The 19958-nt window shown below is 41.2% G+C and overlaps 1 protein-coding gene across 1 annotated transcript in view; it reads left to right on the top strand.

Moving 5' to 3' along the window:
- The first annotated feature begins 10510 nt into the window (after positions 1–10510).
- LOC134565581 (discoidin, CUB and LCCL domain-containing protein 2-like) overlaps positions 10511–19958 on the top strand; it is a 42734-nt gene continuing 33286 nt past the window's right edge. The window contains exon 1 of the mRNA XM_063425202.1: positions 10511–10949. Coding sequence (XP_063281272.1) covers positions 10832–10949 — 118 coding nt within the window. The 5' untranslated portion in view covers positions 10511–10831. The remainder of the gene's footprint in view (positions 10950–19958) is intronic.

Here is a 19958-nt window from a genome sequence, read left to right as displayed (position 1 = left end):
CTTTCAGTTCATGTGATGGCCACTCTCTTTACCTGGTCTCTGATTTATTATGATTAAGAGACTGATGCATTCAATATACAGTCTTTTCTCCACAATGAAAAAAAAATCGTCTGAGGTTTTTTTAAGACACATTTTACATCACATCCAGTGATGCCACTTTATTCTTTAATAAAGCCCTGTCCCTTGAATAATCCTGCTAATTTCCAATGGAATAAGTTTTGGGCATGATATTCTGAGAAGACATAAGAGAATCAGGTCCTTAAAAAAAAGGTAGTGAAGGTTACTGAGGGAGGAGAACTTTTAGTGTATTCCAAAGGAGCGTGCTAGTAATTAGGGGAAGAAATTGAGGTTGGAAAAAAAAGGGATATCAGGAAAAAATATACTGAGATCAAAATACACTACAGTCTGGAGACATCTTCCAAAGGGAATCTTGGAAGCAGAAAAGTCTTGGGCTTTTAAAAGCAGATTTGACAAAGCAATAGAATAGGAACTACATTTTTAAGCTGGCTAGTGGAGACTTTTTCCATCTGTAGCTTCTCTGTGTAGCTTTCGTGTTTCTGTGTTCTCTACGTTCTCTTTCCCTGACAGATGTTCTACTCCTCATTAAATAAGGAAGCATCAGCTCCCTTTACTGACTTTCCCTCAATTTTCACTCATAATTTAGCTCCAGATTTAAATTGCTGCTGCACTGCTTTGATCTATTCCACTGAAATTAATTCCAGGTAGTTTTTCTCTTTGAGGTACAGTTCCTCTCCGTGGCCCAGCTAAGGAGGGAAAGGGAAAAAAATGCTACCTTCATTTTAACAGTTCTATGAATGGAAAAACATACATTTAATGACAGCTTGCAGCCTGTGGGTAGGACTCAAAACAAGGTGGTTTTTCTTCATTGTGTTTAATATCACACACTGAAGTTTGAGGCACCAATGGCAGGCGATCAATTTTTGTAAAACTACTTCCCATATCTCTAATTTCTGTACAATCTTTCTTTGTACATTGTCAGATTTACATGCACTGCCCCCTCAAACACAGGGCTGGAGTCATTCTTCATCTCTCAGGGTTAACTAATTCATCATTAGATGAGCCCATGCAGATCCACATGAAATGTTTGCTTTTGAAGCCAAGCTTTCTTACATCAGCTTTTGAAATTTTATTCACTTGGACAAGCTGATTAATGGTCTCAGCATTGTTCATTTGCTTTGCAATGCATACTGAGCAGATGTTATACTGGCTTGTTGCCCCACACTGAGCATGAAGGGGCAAATCCTTTGAGACCTTGCTTTTGTTAGTAGGTCACTTACCAAAAGGTCAGTAAGTCTGTTTTATACATAAACATAATGATTAATCTGAGATATTTTGATTCCTTTCTTCTGGGAGGGGCTTTACATGAGAAGCACAGGGCCAAAGCCTGACATGTCACAGTAGGCAAAACATGGGCTCACTGTAAGGGTGATTTTTTCTGTGAGGGTTTCCAGGCTGAGCCAGTTGTGGGGTGCTGTCATTATAGTTTGCATTGTTTCTCTCAGGAGGGGTGCAGGCGAGGGCTGTAGGGAGAGGCAATGTGTTTTCATCGAGGCAATGAGATGTGAAAAACGAATGTTTTAGGCACCCAAATCTCTCTTTAGGTGTGAAATGGAAACCACAAACTTCAAGCTCAATACGGAGTGAGAAGGAAAATGTTCTTCAAAACATCTGGGTAAGTAGCCCTAGGAAAAACACAAAATTTTAGCAAGAGAAGGGATAATAAGCCATACATAAGCATTTTCCTTCGACATGGGCTAAACTTCAGAAATTAATCCACTGAAGTAGGACTACAGCTGGCAGAAGAGAATCAAGAGCATTGATACAAATGTCAGAAACATGTTGCCATGAATTTTAAGTCAGGTATGAAGTGTCCCAAAGCTCAGGAAGTATTCAGAACCAGAACCTTTAAATTACAAAATAGAGGCTGTAAGCCTACTTTATATGTTGTCCTGGGAAAAAGATTTTGAATGATGCCACCCTCACAGGTAGAATTAAAATTATTATCTCCCTACCTCCTGAAAATGCAATGGAGTTATTAATTTTATTTAATTTACTAGTGTATTAATTTTATACATATATTTATTTATCAATTTGTTAATTCACACATGGGGTGTTTATTTTTGTTTGTTTTTCCCCAGAATTCTTTCTCCACCCTAGCCGAAAAGAAGAAAGAAAATAAAAAATGTATGCATTAATCCCATACAGGAAAACTTAATGTATTTCAGTGGATGTGAGATATGAATATCCACAAAGATCTTATAGCCCTCCCTAAGGCTCAGGGCTTGCCTCCCAAGTGAATATCTAACACGCAGTTCAAATCTTCAAAACAGATTTTATAAAATAATTTTTAATTTTTGTAATATTTAAATATCAGAAGTATTACATTATGATTTTATAGCATATATTGTTTGAATGTAAGCTACCTCAGGTAGAATGACACAATTATACTGACATGAGTCTGCTGGTCAGGAAAACCTCTTACTTTACAACTGTTCTTGTCTCACATTCCTGGGAGCTTGGTAATTTAGCTTATGCTGAAGAGAATGGATTCGGCTCTGGAGGTCCACAGTCACTGCTTTTGAAGGATATGACTGATATTTAGTTCAATATTTCATTCACATCTCTAGAAAGACAAATGTAAAATGACAATGACATATAAATACAAATACAATAATGCATAGGTACCGCATTTACTTGCATGGCATTAAAATAAGTCTCTGTCTTAGCAACCAATGAATTGCAGACTGTTTGCTTAAACTACTGAGAGTTTATATGGACTAAAATCTAAAAGTAACAAGGCTTTTAGTTACTGGACACCTTTAATATCAGTCTCAGTTGTGTCATGAAGTGGTTTCATCACTCTCCAGCTGACTGCACCCTTCCCCTTGAATAAGAATTTGCAGGCAAAATAGCTACTGAAAGGTCAAGGGATAAAGAAAAGCAGCCCCACGAACAGAATGGGATTTGTTCCTTCTGCCACTTCAAGTTGCTGACTTCCCTGCCCTCTCCGTGCTTCCATTTGCATGACAGAGTTGATCATCTGGCCTTTATTGCAGCAGAATGAACGTAAATCATTACTGAAACTTAAAATGCATCCCAGAGAACACTCTGCTCTCTGATATATAAATGAAGGTGCTATTGCTGCCCAAGGATACTGGAGATGGTAAAAGAAGCACATCAGTGTTGCTGATTGATTCTCCTCGTTACAACTTGCATGAGAGGCTGCAGGAGGCTTTCATGGTCATGCTGACAGAAGTGCTTCTTTTAGTTCACCTCCTTTCCCCCATTGCTGTGAAGTTGTTTAAGAGACTGGACCTCATATCTCAGTACATACCTTACCACCAAAGCCATCCCCATTTCGGATACCCTCTTGGACTGAATCGGGCTCCAAACAGGGAGATTTCATCTTACACTGAGATATAATCAGGTACTTAATGGTCACCAACCTAATCAGAGACTCTCCTGATCTGCAACATTTTACTGAGCCATTCTGCTTAAAATATATTTATATATCATGTATTATTATATAATTATGTAAATCATATATTTATATATTCATTTTAATATTATGTATAATAAATGTATATGTGTATGAAATTATACATGATTTTCTATAATATAAACTATATATTATATATATAATGTATATATTTAAAATATTTATTTATATTTAAGTCTGAAAAGACACTCTTTTCCTTCTCAACATACAAGCAGCTGCAGGCTTTAATTCCTAACATTTAGAAATATACTGAAAAGTATAGGTTCCATGCTTACTTGACCTTTTTGACAAGGATTCCCTAACTTTTATTTTTGCTCGAGCAAGCTGGGTTGCCATGCTTCCTGTGTCTGTGCATTGCCAGAATCATTGCACATACACAGTCCAGGATTTCCCAGTGAAACATTGCACATCTGTGTTGCTGGGCCTCATCTCAGGAAGCCTGTAAGTTACTGCTCCAACCTTCTGATATTCAATACTGCAATTCCTTCCCTTTACGTTTGCTCATAAGATATGATTTAGTGAACCTTTTCCTTCCCATCTGCTGCAAACTGGCTGTCCAAGTTCTTCAGGAGTCTCTCCAAATCATTTTCACTAACATTTGTGTCACTCCTGTCTCATTCACAGGAGAGATTGGCACTACGAGGTTGCAATCTCGTCCAGCTCACACCGTTCTCATTAAGTCTTGCCCAGAAGACACTTCAGGGCCAGTGCTGGCACAGAAGTTGTGGTGTTGCACCTCAAAAGGAGTGGGTGCATTTGCCCCTTATGTCTGAAAATGCAAAAGGGTTGGGGAACTGAGTATTGTCCATCACAAATTATATAAAAAAAAACAACTAGGCATGAAAAGACAATGCTATTTAAAGAATATGCAGGGCCAGGAGTCTTTTGTCTATCTTTTGTTTTTATCAAACTGTCTGGTTGATTTGGGAATCTTTTAAAATTATTTTAATAATCATAAGGGCCAGAAACATACCCTTTTGTAACATCTCTCTCTCTCTTTCTTATTTTTTGATTTGGATTTTGATTCTTGAAATTCCTGCAAAGTCTTTGCTAGTCAGCATCCAAGTGCTGGCAATAACAGAAAAAACCCCAAGTTTGTGGGGTTTTTAGTAACTGGCAATGCTGTTCTCCAGAGAGAATTAGCCCTGCGCACAAAGCAGGATGTCACACAAACCAACTCTATTTCTTCTTTAAATTTGATCAAAAGCCCTAATGTTTATGTATGTCTTTATTAGCAAAGTGTAATATTTCCTTTAAAGCTTTTAATATTTTCAGGCTTTCTTCCATTTAAAATTATAATTCCCTGCTATTTCAGTTAAATGCTACACCAATTTGAAATTGAGTCATTTTTGCTTGCAGTTCAAGCTCTGAATTCATCAGCACCACTTACAGCTGTCCATCAGCAGCACATTACTTAAATCTGTACAAAAGATATCAAGCTTCTCATTAGTAATCTGATTTTCTAGATTATATTTCTAGAATATCCTTTTAAATTTTGAGTCTCTTCTTTTCACTACAGTTTATTTTGCTCATCACTGTACTGATATGGTTGCAGACCAGCTTAGTTTGTGTTGGTGGGACTGCAACAAAAGATCAGACAAAGCCAAGCTGCTCTCTAGTTTCTTTACCTGGGAGAGAAAGAGCTGATGTCAACAATTTCATACCCTGAGTCACAATTTTAAGAACAGTCAAAGTACAAACTCTTGAAACAAATTAATTTATTTGCCAAGGAAATTAGCAATCTCACCTGCATGTATTTCTGAAACAGGAAATTTGCTTGGAGCTCTTCCTTTTGGATCTCAGCTTCCAGACATCATCTTCACAGGTCCCAAGTTGTTCCATTATAGTCTCATCTCAAGGTTCTGCTGACATCTGAGGCTCCCCTGTAGACAGCATTAAGCACAAATATATTACAACTGAACATTACATTGGTCTCTGACAGTTATGTACGGACATAGAATTGTCTTTAGACTGGATACAAAGCCCTGAAATGTGCCACACTTAATTCCTCTCTTTCACCTTCATAAGGACAAAAGAAAGGGTGCTCCTAATTATTCTCCTAATCATAAATGTGATCTGTTCTCCTCAAGCATGTAAATATATCAGTAAAAAACTGCAACACTTGAGGAGCTCAACACTTAAAATTTTTCTAGTTGCCGCTGGTCAATGAGGTTGGAAGCAGTAGTCAGTATAAATCAAATAATTATTCAGCCTGGTACAGTGACTAAATGAATTCAGAGGTAAATGCAAACAAGAATGGAGGCAGAGAAGAGAATAGAACAATATAGGCAAGATACACAGTTTGGAGCAGGTGTAAGTCACAAATGTTTGTTCAAACCTGGGCTTTGCATGCAAGAAGAAAAGCTAAAAGACAAAACTAAATCCTGACAAAAATGCAGGACATTGAAGAGAATGTGAAGAACAGTATCTTAACTGTAAAACAGAGAGGAAATGTATGGAAGTAATTGAAGTAGAGGATTCATAGCTCCGGATTAAGCAAAATAGATACATGCTTAAGTATGCTCTTAATTCCCACAGCAGCTACAGCCATGATTAAAATTTTACCTGTGCTTAAGTGCTTAGTTAATCCTATAGTAATCATAGACTCCTCCTTCAGCTTTCACTGAGCCATAGGATTCACTGTATCCTGGGAATTTAAATGGCTCAATACTTTGAAATACTGCTTTTATTTAAACGTATAAAACCCACAGTTACAAGACACAATTCATCTTTCGTGTTTTTCTAACTGTTTTTGCTTGAAGGATCTTAGCAGTACTGGGCATTGATCCAATAAACTTGAACTTGTTCAAGAGTAGAACAAGTAGACAGTAAGAGATCCTGCCTAATATTTTCCTTCTCTATTTACAGTGTTTAAATAAGAAAAAAAAAACTTTTTCTTTTTATCACCAGCATCCCTGAATTGTTTCATACATACAGTGCAGTAAAAATGTAAGTAAAAATTACTCTTGGAATTTATGCTACTGTTTTCCCCAGATAATGACTTTTACCGCAGTAAAATTAACAGATGTTTCTTACTAAAATAATCCATAACTAAATGTTGAGTGTTTACTCTCTTTTAAAAACACAAACCAGTCAGCAACAAAATAACTCTAGAGTGTCACATAAATGTGCTTTATGTACAGTGATGATGCTCCTATCTGAAGTGAATTAATAATGAAGGTAAATATATCATGGTGGCTTTATAAAAGTGTTTCTGAGGATGAGACTAATTATGTACATTGATGTGAGTAATACATAATCAATGCCCATTTTCCTTTCTAAAAGGATGAATTTAAATCCATTCTGCAACCAAGACTTTGTTGTTATTCTTAAAAAATAATCAGCATAATAGGCAATAAAAACTGGAGCAAAGAAAAAATGGGAGCAAAGAGAGGAATAGAATGATTTTTACTGAAGGCTATAACAAAACCTAGAAGTCCCAAACAAGATGAAAAAAAGCAGCCAAGAGCAACAAAAGCTGGGTTGTAGAACATCACCTGGAACGACACACTTTCACCCATAACACATCCCTTGTGCCTTAGAAGCATACAGTCATAACAGGTCAGAAGGGACCTTCAGGGGCGCTCTAGCTCAACTCCTTGCTCAAGCAGATCTCATCAGATCAAGCTGATCAGGGCTAGGGAGTCCTGAACATCTCTAAATATGGAGGCTCAACAACATCTTTGAGCAGCCCAGTCCAGTGAATGACCATCCTCATGGTTTATTTTTCTCCTTTATTCTAGAATGTGGAATTTCCTGTGTTGCAGTTTGTGTCTGTTGGCTCTTGTGCCATCATGGTACACTTATGAGAAGAGGCTGGATCCATTTTCCAGTCTGTCCTGCAGTCAGATAGCTGTAAGCAGCAACAAGGCCTCCTTTCCTCCGAGCTGAAAACACCCAGTTCTATCAGCCTCTTCATGTGGGTCACGTTCTCCAGCCCCTGACTGTTCTGCAGGCTTTTTGATTGACTCTGTTGTTTTGTCCTGGAGGGAGCCCCAAACCAGTGACAGTGCTGAGATGAGATGTTACAAATGATCATTCCCCTCTCACTAATACAGCTCAAGACACTGTTGGCCACCTTGGCTGCAAGAGCACGGTGCTGACACAAATTCAAACTGTCCTCTAGGACACCGAGGTCCTCTTCTGCTTCCAAACAGCTCCCAGCCTGTACTGTTGCGTGGGGCTGCTCCTTCCCAGATGCAAGAACTTGGAATTGCTCTTGTGGAGCTCTCTCTGAATAGCAGCCCTGCCCTCCAGCTGAATTCAGCTTTCGAAATGCAACAAAAGAATGTAAAATCTAGAGAGCTATGGTGGGAAAGAAGCCCAGCACTCTGAAGCTTCTCGAGGGAAATGAGAGAACCAGATGGAGATGAGAGTTTCAGTTACCTCTAGAAGTTACTCGCAATGGGAAGGAAACATTACAGAAATGCTTAGTTGGCTAAACATTCTTCTATCAGCACTAAGGAATTGGTTTGGTCTTCTCTCTTACCACATTGAAAAAACGGTATTTGTGCTGATTTCATAAGAGGTGTTGGCAACCTGCCTTATGAGATTGGTATCATATGTTATTATATTTGTGTTTGCTTCCCACAGCATTTTAATTTTGTATCTGTTTTGATGACAGTAACAGTTCTAAGTCACAAACTAAAATCGAATCTTACACAATTTTTTGCCCCAGAGGAACTGCCTGGGGACTCTCACAGACCAAAATATGCAGTACTCTGCAGCTGGTGTACCTAAACTCATTTTGTGCTGGAATCTCCTCAGAAGGAAGATTCTGAAAGCCGTAATGACCATCTGGATTTATCTAATTCTTTAGATTGTTCTATTGCATGAAAACCATGTATTAAGCCTTTCAAACAGATGCATTGGTAATCCCTTGGCTCTGTAGATTCTATAAATCTTTGAGTCTTTTAAGGTGTATAACCTTTAATAGTTTGTCATTGCTTCTGTCAGGATGGTGATGTTCCCTTTGCAAAATATGTAAGCTATGGTCCACAAAACCCATTTGTGGTCAGGAAATGTAGCTTTGCAATAAACGTCCAAGATCGATTAGGCAGATTTGGCCTCTGGCTGCTCTTAGGAATTCTGCAAGTTTTCACACCCCATTTAGAAACCCTTTCACAGATTTAGATACTCCTTTTTTACATGCACAAATAAACTATTTAGAATAGTCAAATCAAGTTCACAAAATACCTTGACAACAGAACATAACATAGGAGGAAACCTCTGTCAGGTCCACCAGAGACTGTTCCTGAGTTCCATGTAGGATGTTCAGATGCTCCTCTTAATCCCTGGCACCCCTGAGGCACAAATTATTCAAGGAGTGATTTTTCCAGTACACAACAAATCACCAATGATTGGTGATCTTAGGAATGTGGTCTCTGTAGTACAGAAAGGATGTTATTGTAGCGATACAACTGCTTCATGGCATGAACTGACCTATGGCATGAACTTCTGTGTCTGGTGAATGGAAGACAAAGCAATGTCTGTAAATTATTTTTGATTCACCTTCCATTATATGTTGCGGGATGTCTTGGTGGCTATTACATCTTACAAGATGACTTGAAAAAAAATTCATCTGTGATGTACTTCCATTGACTTTGCTTTCATTGGGGTCTCTTCCCATGTCATTAAAAGGTTTCAAAAGGGGAAAAATATGAAATGTTCTAAAATCCCCATGTTTATCATTCCCTAAATATATAAAAGCCACTTCCTAAGGAGCTGTGGCACAAATATGGGCCAAAGAAATAAAAAATGTGCAACAAAATTTTGCAGTCTTTAGTCTGAGGAACTGGATCAATTCTGGAATTTTCTGTTCCACTTTGTGATTTGGCACAAGCACTATGGATGATATGCTTAAGGAAGGAGAGGCAATGCTCTCCATGCTTCTTTGTCAACTGGTTACAATAGCCTTATACAAGGCCCTTAATGAGCTGTAAGCATAGGCTTGGACACAGCTCAGTTTTCAGCATCTTAATAGGGAACAGTAATGTTAAAACAATTACTAAACATAATCTAAATAATTCTTCAAGCAACTCTGTGGGTTAGGTAAGACTGACTCCTGAGATGGTTTTCCTGCCCTTTTGGTGGGGCCAGCACTGGGCACTCCTGGCCAGGAAGCAGTATTTGTTTCAAAGAGCTACTTGGGAGGAGAATAATTTCTTCCTAGCGACACGTTTTGCAGTCCAACTGCTGGATCTGGATGCCACTGGGGATTGATGTGCACCAGCCCTTCCACAGCAGAAAGGATGAACCATGAACTATGCTGGCTGAGAGGCTGATCTTTGGAAGCTGGGGAGTCCCAGGTCCCTTCTGCTTTGTAGTGAAGACAGCATGGTCAGCGGAGTGCTGAGTGCTTCAGTCATGGAGCTGAGAGAAATGGGAAATGATGCCTGTGTAGGTGTGGCTCCCACCCTTCCTCTTGACCCTTAAACCTTGCTGGGAGGAATCTGGGTTGTGACTGCAGCTGTGGAAGCACAGACGTGATGTTTTATCAGCACCTGGATATTACATTCTTTTCATCTACCATTGAAAAACACATAGAAAGTGCTCCTTTCCATAATGATGGTATTAGAAAGGTGATTCTTTGGTCCTAATAGTGGTTAAAATGTCATCATTTTAAGACTTGAGAGTTCCAGTTTGTTTTTTTCTAAAAGCACGTACTTCCCACAGGTGACTTCAGTCTTTAGGGAAAGCTCTCTAATCACACACCGTGCGTGTTCACAAGCTGGGGGACAAGGGCTTAAACTGCAATGGCTTGGGACCTCTTAGCCAAGCCCTCCCACATCCAGAGGAGCTGAATTCACACTTGCGTGTGGAGCACTGACACCAGATTATCCTTTCTATTAACAACAGCAATACTCGTGTTTCCGAGGACTTTTGTTTGAGGTTTTTTCCTGTAAATTTTGCCTTAATCTCTACTTTGGGAGGGGAAAAAAGCTCAAAAACGTGTAACACTCGCAGCCAGCTCGCAGAGGAGGGCGGAGGTGGAACAGAGCGGGAATTGAGGGGCTGGCTCCGGGGGACTCGGTCTGGGGCCGTGAGCCCCGCGCAGGGCGCCCGGCAGGGCGCGGCTCGGGGCGGGAGCCGAGGGGGCCCCACGCTCGGCGGGGCCGGGGCTCCGGAGCCTGGGGCCGGCCGTGCGCGGCGGAGGGGGCGGCAGGAAGCGGGGCGGCCCCGCCGCGCCCCCGGAAGCGCTTGGGCGGCCGCGGCACGGGCGGGCTGGCGGGCGCGCAGGGCTCAGACGCGGCCCGGCGCGGCCGCCCCGCAGCCCGCGATGCCCTGGGACCGCCGGGCGCGCCGCGGGCCATGGTGAGCCCGGGGCCGCCGCTCCCCGCGGGGACCCGGCGGGCGGCCTCGCTGCTCCGCCCCAGCCTCCTCATCCTGCTGCTGCTGCTGCTGCTGCGGAGCACCGAGGCGCAGAAAGGTTAGTGCGAGAGCGGCGGCGGGCGAGCCCCGCAGCGGCGGCGGCCGGGGGAGGAAAGCAGCGCTCCGGGGCTGTGCTGCTGGGAGGGGGCGCCCCTCGGCATGTGGCGAACCTGCCCCCTCCCTGGCCAACAAAGGGAGAGAGAACAGCCCCGTTCGGGAAAAAGAAAAACAAAACCAACCAACCGAACTAAAACCCAACCAAAAACGAAATAAGAAACGTTTTTTCCTCCGTGCTCCCACGAGGAGCTGGCGGCGGGAGGGCTTCACCGGGCGGGGCGCGCTCGGGGCTGGGCAGGGAGCCGGGGCCGTGCGGGGTTCGGGCCGTGCGGGGTTCGGGCCGTGCGGGCTTTGGCGTGCCCGGGGCGCGGGTGAGCCCCGCCTGCGGGCTGTGGAGTGTCCGTGTGAGCCGCAGGCGGGTAAGGGGAGAATCTGCTTGCTGTCAAAATTAGCTTACACTCGCCCAAGACTGTGCAGCAGTGTATATAGGCTGAGAGTCCGGAACGTGTGGCAGACAGGGTAGTAGGCGTTGTTATTTTGGTGGTGTTTGGTTTTTTGTTTGTTTGTTTGTTTTAGAGAAATCGACGAGATTTCTCCTCCTCGGGTGGAATTAACGAGCAGGCTTTAGCACCGTGAAAATCACGAGGCACAGTTTGGTCACTTCATGGCAGAAGATCAGAGGATGCCACTGTGGCTGTCACTTTGATCATGTGCTTGGGACAAAGTGGTGGGAGCGAGTGTTTTGACAGCATCTTGAAACTCACTTTTGGGTTTGGGAAGATTTGTGGTTTTCAATTCTACTTGCTTCTTGCACTGATCTTGAATCATTTCAGAAACTAATCTCAGAAACTGTTCTTAAGTTGTCACATAACTTTCTCTTTCTTTGCATCTCAGCGATGGAAATATGGTTGAATTTCAGAAATGTTGCATTTAAATGCATAAAAAGAATAGTAACTATAGGCACGCTACTGCTTTTGCTTCTATATTAAACATTAAACTGAATTAAAATTAATTAATTGAACGGGAGAAGTTCAGTGATGTATCCATAGCGCAAGGTAGTTGGGTGGACTTAGGGTTTCCTCTTATTTACAGCTAATTGCATTTAAGTATGTTCCTATACACATCCAAAACTAATGCTAATAAGCATTTGACACAGCTGGGTTTGTTTTCTTGTAATTTATAGTGGAGCTGGAGAAGACCCATTTGCTGATGAGAGGAAATTGGGCTGTTCTAACATTTAGTCTTTTGAAGGTCTCTGCTGGATGAGGCAGGCAGCAGCAAGGTGTTAGTTCATGCTGTAGGAGCATCGTGCTTGTGCTGACCTGACACTCGTCTGACCTTTTGGTGAGCAGACTGACTTTGTTATTCCAGGAGAAAACCGAAATTACTGTGGGGGTAGGGAAGAGTCATAATTCACCTGCAGATGGCTGAGTCGAATGGGCTCACTGAGTAGAGAGGGCTGTGTTAGAGGGGGTGGGACCGTGCAGCAAGAAGTGGCGCTATCGAGGACAGTGGGCTTTTAGTCAAACAAAGTACAGAAAGATAAAGTGAAACTCTAGTTAATGCTTAAAGCTTGCTCAGAAGTCTCACTTTTGAGCAGGAGGAGAACCTCTTTATTGACAAGCTTCATTTTATTTGCTAACGATAAGGCGAGCTTGTTTTTGAGGTGAGGGACTCTGGTATTGTTGAATACAATGCCTCAATATGAGAAACTGCTAGAGCTTCCAAGAAGAGTTCTGCTAGTGAGAGACTGTTTCCTTGCCAAAATATTTTCATTTATCTTATTCCAGAGAAGGTTGGGGAGCCCATATCCTGTATCTCTAAATGGTGGCGTAATTTTGATTTGGGTAAGGAGTCCCATAGAGGAATGAAGCTGCTGTCTAGCTCCTGAAGGTCTGCACAAAATTATTACTCAATTAGGGCATTAAATATGTGAACAGGCTTCTAAGAGAATATCTCGATTGACAGTGAAAGTAACCACAACTTGGGGAATTCCACAATTAAAGTTGCTTTTAAGCTCTTTTATAAAAGTACAGTGAGTGATACTAGGTAGGAACCTAGCCTCATTCATTATGTTAGAGAGGCTGATCCTGTGTTAATAAACATTTTTCATTTTCTTTTCCACTGTTCAGCAGCTCTGAGCCTTACATACAACATGGTATTTAAATTTTTTTCTGAAGATAGTGTTCTCATTTCTCACATGCTTTTCTGCAGAGCACCTTCCTGGTATGAACTGATTTAAAAATAACATTATTTTGGTCAATGTGAAGCTTGTTTTTAGTGCTGGGTCAAATGCTCTCCTTCCAGACAGCAGCAAACTGAGAAATGAAAAAATGCAGGTATTGCTGTGGTGAATATGTTTTTCACAGTAGCCCACTGTATTGTCTTGTAGGATTCAAATGGAATTTTTTTTAGTCTATCATATTTAAAATAATTCGGTGTATGTAATTCAGAATTCCTCGGTCAAGGACTGGAATTTGAGCGTGTAGCTGTCTTGGAAAATTATGAGCCTTTTTTGTTAGCTGTAACACCTTCACAAGTGCCCTGTGCTGCATTTCATAATCTCATGCTTGGGGGACTGTCCAGCTGATGGCTGTGCAAGTCAGCTCTTGTGATTTTTGACACAATTGTGTAGTGATTCTAGCTCCTGATTGCAAGGAAATTGATATTTGAAAAATACTTAGAGGATTTTTTTGTTTGTTTTTCACGTAATTAGGCAGGTGTGAATGAAAGCAAACCAGCAGCTAAGCTTCCTGCTCTGTGTGGATTGCATTTTGAGAAACCGTGCTCTTAGCAGATGTTTAGGTATTGACATAAATTTGGTATGGTCTGTTCATTAGCTAAGTTTAACCTCTTTTTTTTTTTTTTTTTTTTTAATTTAGAAAAACACAGCTACAGGAGGAATGATGAAGTTGAATAATGTTTCTGTGATTCTAAAGGTGTAAAGCTTGTAGGGTCTGTAGAGCAAGAACTTCAAAATAGAAGGGCCCAAAATTTTATAGCAAAAAAAGTATGCACAAACTAGTCTGGTAGCTATCTGTTAGCATCATTGGATACCAACGTACCTAAAAAGTGGGAAAAAGTGCCTAAATTTAAAGAGAAACTTTTATTCTGGAGCTGATTCCCCAGTGACTTGAGACAGATTTATTTGCAGTCTTTTTATAAGAAAAATTAGTACTTATTTTTGAATGTGATTCCCACATTTTGCTCTAAACAAATGGTGGCCCACCAGGATGTTGTTATATGCTCAAGCCTCGTTGAAAAAAGTGCAAAAAAAGTGATTCACTACTTTAGTTTAAGAATGTTTGCTTCGGTGTAGCAGAGAAAAATAATTTTTGAATGTCTGGTACTGAGTTATTGTCATCTGAAGAGTGAAGTGAAAGAACGAATGGGTCTGTGCACATTGAGCCTCACGGAATGGTTTTCCATGGCCTGGTGTTCGGGGGCCCAGCCGCAGCATCTGTGGATCATTTGTGTGTTCCTTGTTTCCCATCAGTTCCTCGGTGTGCTCCCCTCTCTGTGCAGCTCCCCGGTCTCAGCTCTGCTTGTCCCTCCTGCCGGGCAGAGGCAGTGCTGGCTCTGACTGCGGCCAGGCCAGAGCCGGGCCGTGCTGATCCCTCAGCCATGCTGATCCCTCAGCCGTGCTGATCCCTCAGCCATGCTGATCCCTCAGCCATGCTGATCCCTCAGCCGTGCTCTGGGCAGAAGGAATCGGGCAAAGAGAAATGGCTCTGGCTCCACGTCCAGCGCCTGAGCAGGGTGGAGGAGGAGTGCAGCTTCTCCCTCAGGGTCCTGGCAGAGATGGTTTCCTGCTGGAGCACAGGGGCTGAAAGGGTTCCTTGCGCCTGCCAGGGTAGCCCATTGCAGGTGTGTCTTTTCCTGCTGCAGGGAGCTCCGGGCCCGTGAATATAAAGCACTGCCACAAAGCCGTCTGTCACATGAGCGAATGCCATGTGCTGCCTTGCACACAAGTGTTGGTTCCTAGTCTTGCTCAGTTAGATTGGGTGGTGTCTCGCTGCCCATTGTATCCCTTGTCCTTGGCTGGGCTCATCTGGAGGGAAGGGAGTCACAGCCAAACCCAGAAGGAATTACTTTGACTTAAAAGACCCTCAGATCTTTGCATGAGAGATTTATTGTCCCTCAAATTAACATCAGATTAAGTGTTTTGTGAGGAGCAGGGCAGTGCTCTAATGAACTGTTTTGCTTTTTTTAATGAGACAGTTTTACTTAAGAGTGCGGAGTGTTTTGAAGATGCGGTTGTGCAGCTTGAGGATTCAGGGATTGGTACCATTTAGGCAGGAGTGCTGAGGCAAATCCCTTTCATCCCTGTGTTGAGAGGTATGGAAGAACTTTTCAAGAGCAGGGTTTAAAGTTAGGGTAGGCTTTTTCAGGTTTTCTGATGCTCTTTTTAACTTCTCAGCATTGCACCTTGAAGATGGCTTTAGAGAGGAGGAACAGTGCTGTAAAGAATTTTGTGGAGGAATGTTGTTCTTGAAGGGAAGTATAGATCTGAAAAGAGTCAATATTCTTTGCTTTGGAAAACAAGAATCTCAGCAACATTATTTTTCCTTCTCCAGTTAATGAGCCTTATTTGAAGCAGGTATGTGCATCTGGTGGGCAAAAGGTACATCCATGTGTTCTGCAGAACATTCTTTTTGGGTGGCTGCCTCCCAGTCCTGGCGTGGTTCAGCCCAGCTCCTGTCAGAGCCGGATGAGGTCGTGCTAGCCTTGTCCGTTCCTGTAAAGAATGCAGGAATCACCGTTTTGTGTAAATACCCTTTGGAGCTGTCATACTCATAAGAATGTACTGGATTTTGGATTTCAGCAGTACCGTGCATGTTGGTTTTATGGATATAACTATATGTGTGTGGCTATCAAATCAAGCATCTGCTTAAAAAAGCAATGTAAGTGTTCTTTCAGAAGCTTGGATGCTGGTACTGTGTGCATCTCAAGGCAGTGACCTTCTAGCACATTAGTGCAATCTTCAGGAGAATTATTTTTCTGCTACTGAATGGAGATGTTCAGCTTTCAAGATTTTCAGGACTGTTTTCTTATGTTATTCATGTAAGAGAAAAATAAATGTCTCCTTTCTCTGCAATTCTGCCAACGTGCTTTATGCTGTGGAAATGATGCATTAGGTTTTTAATGCGATTGCTGCTGTTCTGTGTAGTTTCAGTCATCAGCTGGTTAAGGGCTGCCTTGAATGCATCAGCTTTCATAGCTCAGTCATCAGTTCAAATGCAATCCTCGTCAGAATTGCTGCTCAGTGTATTATGAAATGTTTCTGTGTTGGTTATTTTGCCTATATTTTGAAAGGCTTTTAAAAAAGCCATTGCTTGTCACCCCCACTTTTATAACTGCACCCTGTGCTTTGGGGAAACCTGGAATTTGTTTTGTAGTCAAGATATTTCCTTTTCCTCCTGCATTTTCTGATTGAGTTGCTTTTAGATTGATTTCTATAAATCAAATATTATGGAACATTCAGGGTCCTTTTATTTAAAATAGTATCATTGAAACCATTGTCCAAGCATAGAGTGTGCATTTGTTACTAAAATGAAGTTTGGGGAGGTGGTGAGGGAGAGAGGGAGTAATACTGATGTAGAAGGCCATGTGGTAATTTGCATTAACATAAAATTTTCTGTCCTGGGTTTTGTTATACAGAGTGGTGTGTTCTTTTCTGTGAAGCTTGTTCATTAATCAGCAAGACCATGAAATATCAGATATTGCTAAGCTACTTCCTTTGCCATCCCTTACCAGAGGCACACAGCTTGAACTGTGCTATTCAGTGTATTTGAGCTTGTTGCTTTATAACCAAACACTTCGTAACTTGAAACAAAAATTATACTTGAAAATCTAATAGTGACTTGACATTTGGACCACAGAATAACACTGATTTTGAAGGTGGCTTCTGCATTTTTTGTCTAGTGCCTAAAAAGAGCCCCCCAAAACCCAAACACGAGCCCTTGGATGGGTAAGAAGCGTTTAACCTGTGCTTCCTTTCCAAGCATGTAATTTCTGGTGTTTCTCTGCATGACCACTTAGTTTCCCTTGGTGAAAAGTTGTAAAGAGGATAATATTTCTTTATTGTTGCTAAACTCTTCAAAAATGAAATTCAAGCAGATAGTCCATACATGTTTAGCTCAGTATTTCAACCAATAGGATCGTGGAATTGTAACACAGTCACTTGGTACTGCTTATGGCATTTGAATGGTTCCTGTTGGAGTTTCTTCACAGTCTCTGTGTTTGCAGTTGTCACTTCTGTTTGGGTTATATTCTTCTTTTCTCTGCAAATACCAAACCAAAAATAATTTTCAGTGAGTTAGCAGTCTGTAAGGTTTAGACCAGCACAGCAGGTGGATTCTGAAGCTCAGTGAATAGTTGTCTCTTTGATTTTGGTGAGTTTAGCTGCATCCTGAAAAATCAAGCGTATAAGTGTTTATCTTTGCAGTAAGTGACAGCTCATATCTCTAAATACTTTGTTGCAAGTTTGCAGTGAGACTGTGATTTTGAGTTGACCTCTCTGGCTGTAAAACAAATTTGCAGTAGCAATGTGAAATGGAAGTCCATGAACCATTACAAGTGCAAGAGCTGTTAGCAGCTACTGGCTGTTGCTTCTATAAAAGTGCATTCTTTAGAAGAGAAAGGATTCCTGGAAGCAGAATATGTGTAAATGGGGGCTGACTATGTGTGTGTCAGACATGCTTGTTTTCAATGTTTGCTGCATGAGGAGGATGTGTTGGCCTGGTCACGGGTCTCTGTACGAGAGCTGTTGTGCATTGTGACTCAGGTAATCTTTATTTTCCTACAGATATTTGATCTTAAGAACCTCTGTTCTCATATCTTACTGCAAATGGTGATTTCTGTGCTGTTAGCAGGAATCCCATGCCTTTTGTTTTCGGGTGGTGCCCAGTTAGGAGGCCCCAGTTGCGCACCACGGCTGCGATAGCTGCGGACGTTGCAATCGCGTTAGTAAATGTTGTTGTGGAAGCTGAACCAAGTTTGTGGACTCAGTTGTGTCATTCTTGGCCATACCAGTAGATGTGTTTTTAATAACGTCGTAGAAGCAGATGAGGTGGGGGTGAGGAGTTGGTTTTGTGGGGTTTTTTTAATTTGTTTTCTTCACCAGGTGTTTAAAGCACGCTAACTTTAGAAATAGTTTAAAAGTCTCTTTCCCAAGATGCCTTTGCTCAAGTCTGAAAACTTTCTGGAAAGAAATTTAATGCGACTTCCTGAATTCCCCTTTGTTAGAATAGTGATTAGCCAAGTCTAAGTAGTGTAGGTGTACTACTACAAGAAATCATACTTTGAAGGGCCTTTATGCTCTTCAGTACACTATGAAACCATCATTGTGTAAAATGACTTAAAAATTAGAATCAGACAGGTTCAAACCTGCCACTTTTTTCTTTTTGAGAGAGAGTGTCTGGAAGTTTTTTAATTGTGTCGTTTTTCAATATTCCTTTTTTTTTTTTTTTGGAATTATTTCTCTGGCATTTCTGGCATTTTCTTTATGCCAGAGTTTGTCTTTCATTGGCAAAACTGTATTACAGTGGTTTTGTTAATTGTAGTATTAAAGAAAAAAACAAACAGCTATTTTAAGATTTTTTTTTTGTTCTTGTGGGTATCTTTTTGTTAACATTTGTCATTGTTCAGTAAAAGTTTTAGATTTGTGTAATAAATAACATTTTAACTTTCTTCATGATGTGACAACTCAATTCAACTAATCACAGGAGATTGCCTTGTTAACCATATTCCATAGATCATGCATCATTTATTAACTGAAAATAAAATCAATGGTCACACCATCCATATGCTTTATTAAACACTCCCCTTCCCACTTTACATCTTCACTAGTTAATCCCCCCTCTAAATCTTCCTCACAGATTTTCAAGTTTTCCAAATATACTTTTAGCTCAAGGAAGAGCTTTTGTTATCTAGGATTGGAATATTATCTGTCAGAATGACAATTCCTGCCAGCTACTCATCTTTGGATTGTCAGTCTTGCTGGAATTTGATGGATTGTGTATGAGGTCACATGGATTCTCTTTTAATTTTTTTTCACCCAAATGGTTTTTCTGATAGAACCACTTCTTTAAAACAACCCCTCTGATTTTCTTCTTTCTTTAAGTGCTGTCAGAGGTAATAATTTGATACATCCTTGTCAATACTGTTAATGGTGGAAAAGGGAACTTGAAAAGCTTGACATGCTTCTGAAAATGGTTGTGAGCAGATGATTGTTCTGTCATGATTTCTAAACAGGAGGATGGTGTAAATGCTTCCCACAGTGATGCTGTCAGTCATCACACTAACACTGTTTATCGTGACCTGCCATTTAATCAAGGTTTGCATATAAATGTTCTGTAAAATTATTCCAGATTTGCAAAAGGACAATTATTTTTCATCCCTGAGTACCATTTTCTCCTTCTGTTCAGTGATCCGTTTGTGATTTTTCCAAACTTAGATTATGCCATCGTAAGACCTCAAAGGTTGCTTAACTGTGAAGAGGAAATCTTTTCAGATCTCTTAATTGCAAATTCTTGGATTAGAAGAAGTAGCTGTTTCAGTGCCCAGATGCAGCTTTCGATGTTGAAGGATGACACAACTGTTTGAGCAGTTGTGCCACAGCTTTCTTTAGTTCCACTCCAGTATAGAATTAAAAATGCAAAAATAGGATGTGTAAAGTATTTTGATTAGGCTTGGCAAGACAAACCACTTGTATAGCTACTTGCATGTAAACATGGAGCTTTTTTCTGGAGAGAAACTTCGCAGGAATGAGGCAGGTGAAAGATCTTCAGTATCTTGCCTGTGGAAGGTACCACAGAGATGCAGCACGGGTGCTGAGTATGTTGTGTGTGTGTGATTGCCTGCAGGACCACACAGGGCTTCACGCTGGCAGCTGCTGCATCTCCAGCAGGACTGTAGCCAGTCAAAGCCCATATCTGGTTATTCTAACCTTGCTCCAGAATGTTAAAGATACGGAGAAAAACACCTTTCCTTGTTCAGTGTGGTGGAA

The sequence above is a fragment of the Prinia subflava genome, unplaced genomic scaffold (assembly GCF_021018805.1).
Source record: "Prinia subflava isolate CZ2003 ecotype Zambia unplaced genomic scaffold, Cam_Psub_1.2 scaffold_59_NEW, whole genome shotgun sequence".
Taxonomy (NCBI): Eukaryota; Metazoa; Chordata; class Aves; order Passeriformes; family Cisticolidae; genus Prinia; species Prinia subflava.
Note: the sequence above shows the minus strand (reverse complement) of the source record. Positions and strands in the feature narration are given on the sequence as shown.